This window comes from Littorina saxatilis, linkage group LG8 (assembly GCF_037325665.1).
Source record: "Littorina saxatilis isolate snail1 linkage group LG8, US_GU_Lsax_2.0, whole genome shotgun sequence".
NCBI lineage: Eukaryota > Metazoa > Mollusca > Gastropoda > Littorinimorpha > Littorinidae > Littorina > Littorina saxatilis.
Genome location: NC_090252.1, coordinates 7,733,343 through 7,750,832, shown reverse-complemented (window position 1 = coordinate 7,750,832; position 17,490 = coordinate 7,733,343). Strand labels below are relative to the sequence as shown.

Here is a 17,490-nt window from a genome sequence, read left to right as displayed (position 1 = left end):
ATTCGGATTAAAAACAAGCTCTGAAAATTAAATATATAAAAATTATTATCAAAATTAAATTGTCCAAATCAATTTAAAAAAACTTTCATCTTATTCCTTGTCGGTTCCTGATTCCAAAAACATATAGATATGATATGTTTGGATTAAAAACACGCTCAGAAAGTTAAAACAAAGAGAGGTACAGAAAAGCGTGCTATCCTTCTTAGCGCAACTACTACCCCGCTCTTCTTGTCAATTTCACTGCCTTTGCCATGAGCGGTGGACTGACGATGCTACGAGTATACGGTCTTGCTGATAAATGGCAGCTACTTGACTAAATATTGTATTTTCGCCTTACGCGACTTGTTTTTACATATGTTACTTGTACTGTCATTCGAGCCTTTACTTTTGTGTGTGTGTGTTGTGTATTTCATTTTGTCAAGTTTTGACTAAATGTTTTAACATAGACGGGGAATCGAGATGAGGGTCGTGGTATATGGGTGTATGTATGCATGTGTGTGTGTGTGTGTGTGTGTGTGTGTGTGTGTGTGTATGTGTAGAGCGCTTCAGAGAAAACTACTAAACCGATCTTCATGAAATTTCACATGATAGTTTCTGGGTATGATATCCTCAGACTGTTCTTTTTTACATTTAGTCAAGTTTTGACTAAATGTGACCCTCCACCACGAAATGAGTCGCATGTCACCTCACGCGGTTCTGCGCTAGGCATAATATAAGTCCGGGGGGTGTCTAGTAACAGTGTGAGGGCCACCATAGTCACAGGCTTATAACTCGAAAAGTTTTCACTCTTTTCTAAAACGGTTTTCACCACTGGATAGAGAATAAAAATCGCTTTCAGAAAATGTAAAAATATGAAAATCATGAAAAGGTGACATGCGACTCATTCCGTGTTGGAGGGTCACAAATGTTTTAACATAGAGGGGGAATCGAGACGAGGGTCGTGGTGTATGTGTGTGTGTGTCTGTGCGTGTGTGTGTGTAGAGCGATTCCGACCAAACTACTGGACCGATCTTTATGAAATTGTACATGAGAGTTTCTGGGAATGATATCCCCGGAAAATTTTTTTTTATATATAAATACCTTTGATGACGTCATATCCGGCTTTTTGTAAAAGTTGAGGCGGCACTGTCACACCCTCATTTTTCAATCAAATTGATTGACATTTTGGTCAAGCAATCTTCGACAAAGGCCGGACTTCGGTATTGCATTTCAGCTTGGTGGCTTAAAATGTAATTGATGACTTTGGTCATTAAAAATCTGAAAATTGTAAAAAAAAATAATAATTATAAAACGATCCAACTTTACGTTCATCTTATTCTTCATCATTTTCTGATTCCAAAACCATATAAATGTTATATTTGGATTAAAAACAAGCTCTGAAAATTAAAAATATAAAAATTATGATCAAAATTAAATTTCCGAAATCGTTTTAAAAACTATTTCATCTTATTCCTTGTCGGTTCCTGATTCCAAAAACATATAGATATGATATGTTTGGATTAAAAACACGCTCATAAAGTTAAAACGAAGAGAGGTACAGTAAAGCGTGCTATGAAGCACAGCGCAATTGCTACCGCGCCAAACAGGCTCGTCACTTTCACTGCCTTTTGCACTAGCGGCGGACTACGTTCCGTTTCATTCTGTGAGTTCCACAGCTTGACTAAATGTAGTAATTTCGCCTTACGCGACTTGTTTTTTTTAATTTGAGAGATCTGTGATGTCTGACATTTTGGTTCAAAATGTAAGGAATTTATACTTAAAGGAAAAGTCCAAGGTTTAGGGTCACTTTTGATACGTTGACACTTTTAATTCATTAACCACAATTGTATGTGTGTAACCGTGTGCCAATTTACTTTACTCTTTCTTACCGAGCTCAACCACTCAAGCAAACGACACAAGTTATATTACCAGGTTCTTTTATTCCATACGATGAAATGGGGAATGTGTGGGATAACGGGGGTTTACTTTCAAATACAAAACTTTCAATGTATAGGACTAAACAACTTCAAAAAAACAACAACGCTCTCAACTCTTCACTCTAAAACTACATTCTAAATTCTCCCTCTAAAGCTACCCTTTAAAAACACACTAAATCCTTCCCCCAAACTACACTTACTCTAAATTCTCACTCTCAACTTTAATCCAAAAAACCACAATGAAACTCTAATCTAAAACAAACGAAATCTAAAAAAACAACCTAAAAACAATTCTTCAAAAAAAAACAAATCTACAAAAACTCTAACAAAACCTGACCAAAATCTCTCCACTAAAACTAACTGCTCCCCTCTAACGAAATCTAGTCTACGAAAACAAATCTACGCCCCACTAAAAAAAGAAAGACCTGAATCTAACTAGACCCCTCTAGAAAAGAAAAGACCCTCTACAAAGAAAAACCTGAATCTAACTACACCCCTCTAGAAAAGAAAAGACCCCTCTAGAAAGAACAGACCCCTCTAGAAAGAAAAGACCCCTCTAGAAAGAACCCCGTCGCACGCTCCGACATCCTGCAAACCACAGAATGCACGCCGTAAGCATACGTAAACAAATCAACAATTTCAAATACCACAAGCTAACTCGTTGAACAACAAAACACATCATTCCTACCAAATAACATGCCTACAATACCGTTCTCTCAAACAACGGTTTTCTAAAGCATTCAACAAACATTCCAACTCACAAAACAATCTACTTGAACATTCAAATAAATCCTTTCCCCAAGCAGCATACTATTCTTCTCACTGCTTACCCATTTACAGAAAGAAAATTGTATTAACCTACCAGCAAAAGAATTCTCACATCCCGAAAAGATTGCAGCCCGTGACAGACATGTCACACAACGGCATCAAAAACACGCCGCACAAAACACACGCTGTCTTCACTACAAGACCCCAAGCAAAAAGACAGTTTTAGCGGTCACATCCTGCGCGCCGAAGATTAACACATATTTAACTCGAGGGGTGTCAGGCAGCCCCACTTTCTTTAGTTAGTGTCGACTCTAACGTCACCTTCAACTATTCAAATTTACATCGCGGCGGAGGGACAAAGGGAGATGGAATAAAGCCACCTGTCAATTGTTTCTTGTTCACAAAAACATTAATCACAAAATTTACTCCAGAGGCTTGTACCAAAAAGGCGATCGTTTTACCTATGCAAATTTTAGAATCGGCTATTCCGCGAGACCAATTCAATAGAAATGAAACTCAGTCTCGGAAACCTTAATGGATCCCCGATAGTACAGGTTTGAATCCTTAATAGCACATAGGTACCACGAGTTCACACGGATGCACAAAAGTGCATGTGTACTGTAACTGTCGTTCCCAAGCTCACATCCTCCCCAACTTAGACTGTCGTCTCCTGGCGACATGCCAGAATCAGAAAAATTCAAAAAAAATATTTAACCTCCCAAAAACATAATATTCTCTATCCTCAAATCATTTCAAAAACTTTCACACAAAAACAACCATCAACTGACTATAACAATATTTCTCTAAAACTAATAGGTTCTGAAATACAAATTTCACATAATCCTTCCAGTGCCAATAATCATATCTCCTGTCGACATCCAACTCACACAAGTTGACAAAAAATCACAACTCATCTTTAACAGAGGCAGTTCCATGGTTCACTTTACAAAGAATTATGTTCACCACTTGCCAGATAACCAATAATGATAATCTTTACGACTTATCAAATATTTTATCTCTCTTGAGCATACATCAGAACAAAATGTTGACAATCTTTACGATTTATCAAAGCATCTGATCTCTCTTGAGCATACATCAGAACAAAATACTGACAACCTTTACGATTTATCAATGCATGTCCCCTCTTTGTATCCCAACTGTACTTGGCAACACAATCTTCTAATCAACTAACAAAATGACCACTTGCAAAGGCAATGAAAAAACTGGAAGTCCTTAAAACTCACCCAGAATATCAAACCTTTAGTCAAAAATCAGCAATAACCTAATGTCACTCATCACAATTAAACCATTCAACAGGAGTATTCATAGGCAACCATACAATCCTTCAGAATCTATTTCAAAAATCCACAAATATTAATTCTAATAAACAGAACCAGTGTACACACTGTCTTCAAACAAAGACATCAGTCAGTGCTAGAACTCAAAAATTCTAAAAAATACCACCAAGAAAAATAGAAAGTGAGAACAGAGGAGACAGTAAAAGCGAGAGCGGAGAAAACAGTAAAGACAAACCAAACGACAGCAGAGAGCAAAAAGGAAGAAAAAGGTTATCTAATCCCTTACAGGTAGCATACTTTGCTCCTGAGGCGTACGAGGCTGGAGACGCCATTACTCAAACAAATTAAAGTTCAGTGACCAACTAATCTCAAGAATACAAAATCTAAAATCTAGTCACACCCCACTCAATATGTTTGAGTAGTCTATTGACTAGAAACAACGTAGAACTTGTAAAATCTAATTACATCCTACCCCATCTATTGGAGTAATCTGTCAACTAGAGACAGCATATCAAATTTAATATAATATATATCCTTCTCTTCTGCACCATCACTCTCCTTCCTTCCTTCACTATCCTTCCTTCCTTCACAATCCTTCCTTCGCTATCCTTCCTTCCTTCACAATCCTTCCTTCCTTCCTTCACTATCCTTCCTTCCTTCACAATCCTTCCTTCCTTCACAATCCTTCCTTCCTTCACAATCCTTCCCTCCTTCACAATCCTTCCTTTTCCCTTCCAATATGTTCGATATGTTTGATATGTTTGATATGACGGTATTTCAACATGAAAATGTTGTTCACCATGTTTCGATCCTTGAAACAAATTAACCGGCAAGCGCATAACTCACGCCCCAAGCACACGGCTTGCAACAAAAACCACACTAACACCCATACATACAACCACAAGTGTTAGTCATCACATCACATCACCATGTAGCATATTCAAACATACTACACATGTCCGTCATAATATCAAATCAACACAACATAAACACACTCTTCCAGGGATGATCCACTCCCCAACTCTGTCTCTTTGCACTGTGTGCAAACAGTCTTTCACAAACGTCCGAACAAATGTTAATCACTGAAGTCCTTCTGTGGACTAACAGAGTAAAAAGAAATGTTAATCACTGTAATCCTTTCATCCACGGATTAACAAACTAAAAGGCAATGTTGACTACAAAGCCGCATCCGTCAACGTCACGCCCGGACTCCCTCCAACTTCTCACACGCCTGTCTCCTCGACACCAGCCCGCGTCCGGACTGCATGCCTGCCATCCTCTCCCTGTGCGACGGGGTCCCCTAACCTACTCTAATCCTAGCCCTAACAGTAACACCCCCTACCCACCCTTGCTCCGCAGCGCCAAATGTAACCGTGTGCCAATTTACTTTACTCTTTCTTACCGAGCTCAACCACTCAAGCAAACGACACAAGTTATATTACCAGGTTCTTTTATTCCATACGATGAAATGGGGAATGTGTGGGATAACGGGGGTTTACTTTCAAATACAAAACTTTCAATGTATAGGACTAAACAACTTCAAAAAAACAACAATGCTCTCAACTCTTCACTCTAAAACTACATTCTAAATTCTCCCTCTAAAGCTACCCTTTAAAAACACACTAAATCCTTCCCCCAAACTACACTTACTCTAAATTCTCACTCTCAACTTTAATCCAAAAAACCACAATGAAACTCTAATCTAAAACAAACGAAATCTAAAAAAACAACCTAAAAACAATTCTTCAAAAAAACCCAAATCTACAAAAACTCTAACAAAACCTGACCAAAATCTCTCCACTAAAACTAACTGCTCCCCTCTAACGAAATCTAGTCTACGAAAACAAATCTACGCCCCACTAAAAAAAGAAAGACCTGAATCTAACTAGACCCCTCTAGAAAAGAAAAGACCCTCTACAAAGAAAAACCTGAATCTAACTACACCCCTCTAGAAAAGAAAAGACCCCTCTAGAAAGAACAGACCCCTCTAGAAAGAACAGACCCCTCTAGAAAGAAAAGACCCCTCTAGAAAGAACCCCGTCGCACGCTCCGACATCCTGCAAACCACAGAATGCACGCCGTAAGCATACGTAAACAAATCAACAATTTCAAATACCACAAGCTAACTCGTTGAACAACAAAACACATCATTCCTACCAAATAACATGCCTACAATACCGTTCTCTCAAACAACGGTTTTCTAAAGCATTCAACAAACAAGTCTTCCCAAACATTCCAACTCACAAAACAATCTACTTGAACATTCAAATAAATCCTTTCCCCAAGCAGCATACTATTCTTCTCACTGCTTAATACCCATTTACAGAAAGAAAATTGTATTAACCTACCAGCAAAAGAATTCTCACATCCCGAAAAGATTGCAGCCCGTGACAGACATGTCACACAACGGCATCAAAAACACGCCGCACAAAACACACGCTGTCTTCACTCCAAGACCCCAAGCAAAAAGACAGTTTTAGCGGTCACATCCTGCGCGCCGAAGATTAACACATATTTAACTCGAGGGGTGACAGGCAGCCCCACTTTCTTTAGTTAGTGTCGACTCTAACGTCACCTTCAACTATTCAAATTTACATCGCGGCGGAGGGAAAAAGGGAGATGGAATAAAGCCACCTGTCAATTGTTTCTTGTTCACAAAAACGTTAATCACAAAATTTACTCCAGAGGCTTGTACCAAAACGGCGATCGTTTTACCTATGCAAATTTTAGAATCGGCTATTCCGCGAGACCAATAGACCTTTTTCACTTAAATTTTGGCGCATGCGCTGTGAAGTTTATTGTCAGATCTACCGGAACAAAGGGGCAAAAGGAAAAATCGACAACGAGGCTTGGTGCAAAGTAAAGTGCGGAGACGACGAGACAAACTGTTGTGTTTACAACTGCAAGTGCAACAGTGGAATCAATGAAGAAAGAGAAATACGGTGGACAGAATTTGTCATTGTATGGCTTTCCGATGGGTGCAATTGCGAAGGCGCAACAGCGAAGGACGCGATGGGTGCAAGCAATCCGACGACAGGGGTTTGTCGTGCCATTGAAAAGTCTGCTCGCGTCACTTCGTGTCTGGCAATGGCACGGCTATCAACGATGCCAACTCCTTTGACTTCGTACCCACCCTTAATCTTGGATTTGAGAGAACATCAAGAACAAGTGACTCTAGCAGAAGGACAAGGTATTGGTCGGAGACGTGACTTTGTCCGCTCAGTGAAGACCGACGACAAGCAAGCGGTTTTGCTTCCACCCCCAGTGTCAACGCTGAAAATCATCGGATCTGGAAGAGACTCAGAGCCAGGTAAGCTTTGTTTGTTTTTATCAATTTATGATCTGCTGACTTCAAATTGTCTTCCTACATTAGTGTATAAGAAATCTAAAATGAATCGGCAGCCCAAAACGGATGCATAGGAAGGGTCACGAAACAATTGCAAGATTTTAGAGAACAAACAAACAAGATCTAGACATATGTCGACAGGCCGCGTGCATGCAATCAACCAGAGATCTGTTGCTACAGTATCACTGAATCAACCGACTCTTGAATCGAGAAGATTAAGGAGGTTACTTGATACAGATAGTGATGCAGTTTTCAAGACATCGATAAAGCTCATGCTGAATCATTTTTTTTATTCCCAGAAATGTACCATTGAATTTGATGCAACAACAAAAATAGCACTAGATTTCTACAATTTTGATTTTGCATAGAACACTCCAAAATAATTTCCGGTGAGCATCTCCCGCACCCCTAAGTTTTTTTCAATTTCAGGAGTTATTTCCCTCAGGTATTTTCATGCTTAAATGCTGTGAGTGTGATGCATGTGTAATCTGATAACAAGATCATTGATGCTAATTATATTGCTAATGTATACATTTGATTTTGTATTTACAAAAGCAGCCATTCCTTTGCCCTCCGCATCTAGTGAGAGCTTAGGACCAGGGCCAGATCATGCCTTTGCAAAGAGGGACACGACTACATGTGAGGGTATTGTTATTGGAACACAGACTACCTCAAGTTGGCAGAGCTGCAGATGATAATTACATAACAGGCCTCTGTGATTAATCGTCTGACTGAAGATGTTTCTGGCTTGAAGAAAGACAACATGAAGGTGAAGGAGAACATACGCTCTTTTCCTGTTGATTCTCTACTGAAAAATGACACTGCAGTATGGTTTCACACATATGGTGATCTTTCGGTATGCATGTACCTACTTCGTAAAAAAAAGGCAGGTCTACATTACTGGGTTGATGAGCTGCCAAAGGCCACATCACTCCAAAGAGCAAGAAGCTTATTTTGTCATGTAATGGTTTATATAATTTACTCTGGTACTGTATAGAATAAAGGGCCCATTATCAATCAAATCTCTGGTCTGGTCTGAGTTTGTTTCATCAATGATTGTATGTGAGCTTACGAACATAACGATTCCCACTTTAAATAAATGCGATCAAGATAATTAGGTAGACAACATGTCAAGAGACGTTTATTCCTTATTTCTTGTTATAATTGAAGGATATTATTATGCAATATACTGCTTTGTTTTTTAAAATGGCTTCAAATTGTCTCCCTTGTACCGACACTTCAGTACACAATTTGTGCATTCACTTGAGTTATTTCGTAAAGAAAATTACCCCCCAAAATTATTCAAAACAGTCTTTGACATATCTACAGTTTAATTAAAAGAAAAACTGTATTTTATTTTAAGTGATAAATAAATATAGACAAATCTTGGGACTGTGCACAAACTGATCGGCTTGAACTCAAAAGTCGCAGCCAAGAATCTTCTGCAACTTTTGAGTTCAAGTCTGTCAGCTTGTGCACGGTCCCACAATCAGTTCAAAAAGAATTTTCCTTGATATAGCCTTGAAAAAAAAAAGTCAGTAACAAATTTTGTACAAACAAATTTGTTCAAGGGAGACAATTGGAATCATGTTTTTTAAAATCGGTGAATTGCATTATAATTTCCTCCAAAAAATAACAAATAACTGTGAAATAAATTGGAAAAAAAGTGCTAACATTATTACCTTCATCAGATCGATGTGTATGACAAGGAATTTCTATGTTTGCTGATTTGGTTGTCCGGTAATGACTTTCATGCACAGGGCTTCTAAATTCACTCGCTCAAACGCTCATGTCTGCACCAACATTCACACACGTCCATATTCATAAGGGATGGTGACAACACGCTCTTGAACAACAAACATGGCACAAAACGAATGAACATTTCAAACATTTCGCTATTGAATGAAATCATCAGTACATGGATATCAAATCATAAAACATCTCACAAAATACCTCCTTGCCATTCCGAAGTTGAAGAAGAATACAGTCCGGCATTACACACACTACACTTTCATCACTGAGAATCGCTGTTCACAACACATGTCCTCGGCTCTGATACGTTCTCCGAATAATACACACAAGTCATGGATGATGGTATAGTCCGTACGAAGCCGAAACACTTCTTACTATCCTCTGACACAAGTTCTTATCAGCTTCCACAATCTTCTGTCTTAACTGCAGGCATTTAAAAAATTAAACCTGGACTCACACACAGAAGTGACAGCACTACGTACCCTCCCTCGCTGTAAACAAAGTACTGATTTTACCTGTCCATATTGAAACTACATACATTTTTCACTTGACAGAACAGTTAACTGTTGCTACCAACTTAATTAACTGGTATTGGAAAAAAACATCACACCTTGAAAACCCTAGTTCAGTATATCATAACTATATGCAGCCTTCAAACGGTTGGTACCGGTTGTTGAAGATCTCTTAGTCGCGCTTCCTTGCATCCGGACTTCTTGGTCAAACTTGAGGCCTCGAAGAGTCGTCCGGGGAAACTTGTCTTGTCTTGAAGCATACCTGAAAATGAAATTATTTTTTTTACTTGACACTAAAGCAAATCTTATGCTGGGTACAAATGCTAAAACAAGTTGCGCCAGTCTGTCAAACATGTATAACGATACTGAACGCAGTACATTTCACAAGGACAATGCTTAGCTGAAAACCAGCATCCACGTCGAATAAGGTAAATGGCAACCCAGCATAGCGCAGTAGCAAAACTGTCCCTCAGGAAATCACGCTTCCCTGTGTTTAAAACAAATCTGTTTAACTTTCTAAGCTTGTAGCCCTGAAAGTCAAAAAATTATGCACTAGCCTCTGGCTAGTGATTCTGAAAACGTACCAGCCAGAGAGCAAATTTTACGAACCAAACCAACAATTTGATTCAGCATCTTCACTCGCATTTGGCGAGTAGATGAACACTTCTACTCACCAGTTGCATGCTTCTACTAACTATGGCGAGTAAAATACTTGCCACTTTCACTGTTTCAGGGCTGGTTTGTTTTTAACCTAAACATAATGTTGTAGTTTTCCAGAAATTGCTCTACACACAAACATACACCACCGCCCTGGTCTCTTGACTAAATGTAAAATGCATAGTTTGTTGATAATGCACTTTATAAATATCACTGTTTCTCTTTCCCCAGTCTTGTAGCTGTTGTAGTTAACAAGCTCTATATTTTAACTTTGAGACTTATGTTCTGAAAAAAATAGATCACACTCTGATGTAAACCTCTAGGTAACGCAACCCTAATTTCCTTAATATTAATTATTATACACACTTACTTAACAATTTGTATGTCATCGAGAGCAGCTGGTGCAGTTTTCATGGCAGCATACCCCTTCCACATACATTTGTAGTGCAAGTTTTGTCTGCTGGCACAGTGTCGATTCCTTCAGCCATGTAGTGTGAAGCAGCAAAAAGTGTGGCGGCCACATGGTTGCAAGACTGTCCTTTCTGGGTAAAAACAACAACACACATTCAAATTCCGTTTGTGTCATCTTGATTTTCCTTAGCCTGCTAATAACAATTAACTTTATCTTTCCTAGGAATTCCTACAGAGACCTTGTAAGCGCATGCTGTTGATATCTATATAAAATATATACCGGCTCAGAATGGAATTTGATCTTACTGCAGTGATAACCTTCATTGACAAGAGGATTCACAAACACATGTGTACGTACACATTAAATAAAACTCCGCACTCAGGTACCTGGTATTCTATTGAACATGCCTAGCCAACATGGCATGGTCTCCTGGAGATACTGATTGAAATTACATTAATATGCTGCTCATAACTTTGTCAAAAATGACAGCTTTTGCATGCAGACATTTTCAGTAGAGAATTATGAATCTCTGTGTGTGTTTGTCACTTTGTGTGCCATGCATTATATGACTGAGTATGAAAACTGATTGTGTAAGATACCAAGTAACGCAGCCATCAAGTTAATCCCACAAAACATACAAGGCCAACAACACTTACCCAGCAATACACTCGCAGTAGGCTCCAAGTGCCTGTCCGGTCAGCGTCCCCCCACAACAGCATACACTTCGTTGCGAGTCTGCTTCATTGACGTCAGCACACTCGCTCTGAGTCTGATCACCACAGTTGCTTACTAGCTGTTGTGCCATGCAGAAAGACATTTTATGCACACAGTATGTCTATCGTTTACCCCAAGGTTTTGCATTCTTTGCGCTGGATGCGTCGTATAACTTGTCGAACGTCGACGCAGTAGTATCAGTAAGAAAGTTGATCCAGAGATCTGTAGATCTGTGGTCGATCACCTCTGCTTCGCTTATGCAGGGGAAGTTCGCCAAGTCTTTCGTCCATATACCACCAATAGCCGTTTCAAACCATACCTTCATGCATGTCCTTGACTTTTAGTTCATGATTTTGAACAAGATAATCCGTTTTCTTGCAGAATTTCTCAAAATAATCCTCTGGCAATAGTACTTCGAGCACCGACAGTGAAAGAGGTATTTCAGGCTGCCCCTTATTTCCGGTTATCAGAGAGAGGCTGCCGTGCCCTAAAATCTGATTGGTCGAAACGCTGGGGGCAAAGGTTATACGAAAAAGGTCTATTCAATAGAAATGAAACTCAGTCTCGGAAACCTTAATGGATCCCCGATAGTACAGGTTTGAATCCTTAATAGCACAGAGGTACCACGAGTTCACACGGATGCACAAAAGTGCATGTGTACCGTAACTGTCGTTCCCAAGCTCACATGTGTAAAAATGAACACAGAAGCCCCAAAAGTATACTTTGAAACCTTTTTTTGCTGTTCCGAATTGTTCCACCGCGCGCGCAGTCTTGGCTCATGACCTTTTGCACACGTGTTTACTACGTCACACACTGCTCGAACAAGTATGACCACTCAGTATTTACAGCAGCGAGGAAGAGGAGGAGTACGACGGACCACGTTTGAGCCAGGCTATCGTTCTTCCTACCAGTTTGAACCACGGAAGAAAGACGAGGAAAGAAGGCCACAAGACGCTGCTCGTAACAGAGCCAGCATGCAGAATCGGCAACACTGACTGGTATAATAATAATAATAATAATAATAATAAGAACATTTATATAGCGCTAAATCAAAAACTTTCGTTAAAAAGGCTTGCTCTAAGCGCTTGACATCTAAACTAAAACGTCATTCACACTCTTTACAATGATGTACAAGAACTTCATGTCACACTCTTTCATTCAGTATAGCACTGTGATTACTATTGTTGTCGCTATCTTCTGCATGCTAGATCAAAAGTCATGTGCGTTTTCCACTCATCAGTTCTTGTGCTTCCGTTGGTAAGCTTATGTTAAAGGCACAGTAAGCCTCCCGTAAACCATCACAGAGCTCCCCGAGCGTCTAAATACAGTACAAGCATACTTCCATTTGAACGCTCAGCGAACGGGAACATCCTGGCTGCTTTCTGTCGAGCGTGATAAATTTTCAAAGAATTTATTTTCGTGGATGAGTCCTCTACGACATTTGCGCCTCGTTTTGGTGCTGGCTGTATACAATACCGGAAATCACGCCCGGAAGTACTTCGAAGTCAATACCAACATGGATGACACTCAGTCAACAGTCGAACGCTGAAGAAGAAGATAAAATCATGGAAGCAGATAACCAACCATCTGTGATCCCTCGAAAGCGTAAGAGGGTGACAAACCCAAGGCACAACGTCTTGTCTGCATCGGAGAGAAAACGGAGACGCAACCAAAATCAGCGTGTCCAAAAGGCAAAAGTAATTAGTATCGGAAAACAGGTGAACAGATGGAAAGAGCTGAAGGAAAGCCTCGGTCTGACAAATCCTAGTTTGGCAGAACTCCTCCTCGACACGTACGTTGTTGTATTCTCTTTGCTTTGTTTTCTTTTGCTTTTGTTTTGTTATTCATCCACGGGTATTTTTCTGATCATGCAATGCATGCATGCGTTTGGGATCGACAAGGGTAACCCAACAACGTACTTGCTCAGTCTGTGCACAGCCACATGCAATGATGCATTGTAAATTGAACCATTTCTGATCGCTGTGAAAACTACAGCCCTGAAAGTGGCGAGTAATTTACTCGCCATGGTGAGTAGAAACATGTAACTGGCGAGTAGAAATACTCATCTACTTGCCAAATGCCAGAAAAGTTACTGTAACAAATTGTTGGTTTGGCTATAGTAAAGTTTGCTGTCTGGCTAGTCTTAGTATTAGTAAAGTTTAAGAATCACTGGCCAAAGGCTAGTGTGCCATTATTTGGGACTTTCAGGCCTGAACTAGCAGTAGCATACACAAAAACGTTAGCATAACTGCAATGTATAGAGGTTTTTTTGCATTCTTTTTGTTGCTAAAAATAGAAACAAATGTTCATTAGATTTAAAATTAATGTTCAAGCACTGTCTGCATCAGCAAACGCAAACACTATTCATTTACCATCTGCTGTTTACTGTTTCTGTTCAATATATATATATATATATATATATATGCATTGTAATGGTTGTGTTTTTGTTTGTCAGTTATGAAACTACAAAGTCTTACAATACAAGTACAACTACAAAGATGTTACATACAGACCATGAAGCTGTACCACATGTACCTGTTTCTGTTCCAAGCAGGTAAGTAAACCAACTTCTAAGCACTAGCATTGAATTTTATTTGTTAAAAAAAAAAGGTTCATATTTAGACTAAAATTTAAATTAAAAAGCATCCAATTCCAACTGTGAACAAGTATGAATGATTTCTGCTAAGTCTAGGGATAAGGAATATTTATATAATCCAGTTACAGTGTTAGGTTACCCTCATGGAAATTTGGGCTGCTTTCTTCCTGGGGAAAGCGAGCTGCCATACAATGATAAAGTCAAGGCACTACCCATTTTTTTCCTGCATGTGTGTATTCATGTTTCCAAGCACTGAGACTTTCGCTGTGAATTTAGGTTCTTTATCGTGTGCATGCGCGTGAGCACATAGGGGTGCGCAGACACCAGGGAGAGTCTGCACAAAGTTGAAATAAATTCCTCAAAAAATGTGGGAATCGAACCCACACGTACACTGATAGCGATTTATAAGTAGTAGAAGTATTATTGAACGCAGCACCGCTACAGAAAGAGCTATTTCCCCACTACATACAAGTTGCGTCTAATGACAGTTGCCATGGTACCACCTGCTTCATTTTTTTAATTTTTAGCATTCCCTAGGCTATATACAGGTTGTTTTAGAGTGACACAGTGCGTTGTATTTTACAGAGCTGCTTCCGAAAAAGAGCCCGTCCCAGGTACCTCAGGGGTACTTACTTCAACTCCAGCAACCACCACGCACTTATTTCACATGGGCCACCCAACACCTGGAATGTCAGAAATATCTGCAGCTGAATCTGAGAGGTATGAAGACTTAAGTTTTGAATGTAAAGGTGCAATAAATGTGAATTGAAAATTAAAAAATTAAAAATTGTGTGAGGAATTGGTATTGAACCATATAATTCTATGATCATGTACTTTACAGTTGTCAAGTTCATATTTTGTAGGTTGTGTCTTGTTGTTTTTTTACAGGATGTTTATTTGGCTTTTTTTATGTTGATCACGTTTTTTGTTGTTTTCAAAAAGTAAACATGCGAGTTATCTTGTCACTGACCTGTGTAAAGCTTAGTTTTGTTCCAATTTATTTCAGTGAAGGCCAGTTGTCTGGTGTTGAGAAAATTCTTACCACAGACAGTGAAGATCAGGTTGGCCCAAAGCAGGGGTAAGTCTCTTTCACTATTTGCTGTGAAATGGCAAACAAAATCATCTCTTTGTTGTGAAATTACTAACAGAATCATCAACTTCAAGCAGTAACAATACTATAAACATCTCTGCTTATCTTTCCTTTCCTCTCTTTTTGGTCGCCCAAAATCCAAGGACGAAAGCCTGAATGTACATGTAGAGAAAAAGTGAAGATGTTTTATCAGTGTCAAATCAAAGGGAGCAGCTAGCTTCTCTTGCATGTGTAGCATTCCTTCCTATCATTGTGCTATTATGCTTTTTTATGCGGTGCAATTTTAGATCTGCTGCTGGTTTCCCACACACAAGTTATCACCACTGCAATGTAATCAATCAATCAATCAATGAGGCTTATATCGCGCATATTCCGTGGGTACAGTTCTAGGCGCTCTGCAGTGATGCCGTGTGAGATGAAATTTTATACGGCCAGTAATTGCAGCCATTTCGGCGCATATTTACCTTTCACGGCCTATTATTCCAAGTCACACGGGTATAGGTAGACAATTATTAACTGTGCCTAAGCAATTTTGCCAGGAAAGACCCTTTTGTCAATCATGGGATCTTTAACGTGCACACCCAATGTAGTGTACACGGGGGGGGGGGGGGGGGGGGGGGGAGTTCGGACACCGAAGAGAGTCTGCACACAAAGTTGACTCTGAAATAAATTTCCGCCGAACCTGGGATCGAACTCACGCTGACAGCGGCCAACTGAATACAAATCCAGCGCGCTACCAACTGAGCTATATCCCCGCCCCATGTAAGACAGAGAGAGTGTGTGAAACTGCGAAAGAAAGAAAAGCAGAAGTGGCATTGTGTGAATCATCTATGTATCTGTCTTGCAGAGAACACATGTATGCACTGTCAGAGACATGTGTAGGGCCTTTTAGTATTTAACAACGATACTCTTGTAAATTGTCGGAATGTGGTTTATGGTCATCTGCTCCACCACTGCTTTAGTTGTCTTGCAATAAAGAATGATCACTATTATTATAGTAATGATCTTAATTTTGGAAGTTGGTAGTCATAATTTTCATCAACATTTTTGCTGGGATTTGTCGAGTGAGCAGGCCTTTTCTGTCTTCTGTATCTCCTCCTCATAAGAAATAAAAGCCGAGCGCATCATTTACCATATCTTACTTCTCAATACACTGTAGCGGATAGGAGTGGTTCTGAAACCAGCTTTGTGATTGGCCAAACTTCTTACATTCGGACCATTGAACATGAGGCTCACAGTTATTTTTGCTCTTCCGTTTCCTGTGATTTTTAGCAGTGTGAAAAACAACTGAGCAGTATTTACAGAATGTGTGAGTGTTTTAACCAGGTTTATGATATTGATTGCATGCAAGTGCCTAGAATAGGTCTTCCTACGTTGTGTGCGGTTTGAGACAGAAACTGTTTACACTGCCATAAGGCTAAAGGCATTGCTTGGAGGTAGCAGTAAAATTAGACACCAGGGCCCGTATGCATGAACTAGAAGTAAGAAACACTGGAAGTAGAGGCCTCTTTTCGAAGTGGGAACTCCCGAAGTCAACTTTCTAACACTGTTCACAATGCATGAACTGACTTGAACGCCAAAGTAGTGACAGCGAGAGTATTAAGGTCAAGGTCGGGGAAATTGGGGGAATCCCTACTAATACGCATGCGCACGTTTCTATCAACATGACTTGTCAACGAAAATGGCAAGGCACGTGTGCCGCTCAAAAAGAAAGTAGACACGGAGGGGCGTTCTGCGCCTTTTTCAGATGGTGAAATTGCTGTACTCTTGACAGAAGTGTTTTACGAAAGAACGGTTATTCTGTCCAAATTTCAGAACAGTCTAACTGTTAAACATAAAGACGCTGTCTGGTCCAAAATTGCCAAAGAAGTGTCGGTCGCTCTCTCTCTCTCTCTCTCTCTCTCTCTCTCTCTCTCTCTCTCTCTCTCTCTCTCTCTCTCTCTCTCTCTCTCTCTCTCTCTCTTACGACACACGCACACACAGACAAACGTACACGCATGCACATACTGACACTATGACACAAATGACACTGACGGCACTTTATAAACACACACACACCACACACTGCACACACACACACGCGCGCGCTCGCGCGCACACATATACACACACACACGCACCCATACACGCGAGCAAACAGTCACAAACAAATAACCACACACTCACTCTCTCTCACTTTCTCTCATTCTCTCTCAATCTACACTCATACACACACTGAAACTATGATGACACAAGTGACACGTCACACACACACACACACACACACACACACATACACACACACACACACACACACACACACACATACTCACCGTAGTGACACACATAATTATACACACGCGCGTACAGTTGAAAATCAAGACATGATATGATTTTTTCAAAGCATAGGAAGGTTTCTTTTGCAAATGAATAAAATTAACACAGAGGCA

General features: G+C 39.9%; 1 protein-coding gene and 1 long non-coding RNA gene across 2 annotated transcripts in view; one reads left to right on the top strand and one right to left on the bottom strand.

Moving 5' to 3' along the window:
* Positions 1–9,205: 9,205 nt before the first annotated feature.
* On the bottom strand, positions 9,206–12,641 carry LOC138972678 (uncharacterized). The gene is made up of 2 exons (XR_011457709.1): positions 11,318–12,641; positions 9,206–10,791 (listed from the first exon to the last, which is right to left on the bottom strand). It is a non-coding gene; the product is annotated as an uncharacterized lncRNA (long non-coding RNA).
* Positions 12,642–12,706: 65 nt separating this feature from the next.
* LOC138972676 (uncharacterized) overlaps positions 12,707–17,490 on the top strand; it is a 17,599-nt gene continuing 12,815 nt past the window's right edge. The window contains exons 1-4 of the mRNA XM_070345331.1: positions 12,707–13,167; positions 13,831–13,929; positions 14,557–14,691; positions 14,978–15,049. Of these exons, the coding sequence (XP_070201432.1) occupies positions 12,896–13,167; positions 13,831–13,929; positions 14,557–14,691; positions 14,978–15,049 (578 nt within the window). The 5' untranslated portion in view covers positions 12,707–12,895. The remainder of the gene's footprint in view (positions 13,168–13,830; positions 13,930–14,556; positions 14,692–14,977; positions 15,050–17,490) is intronic.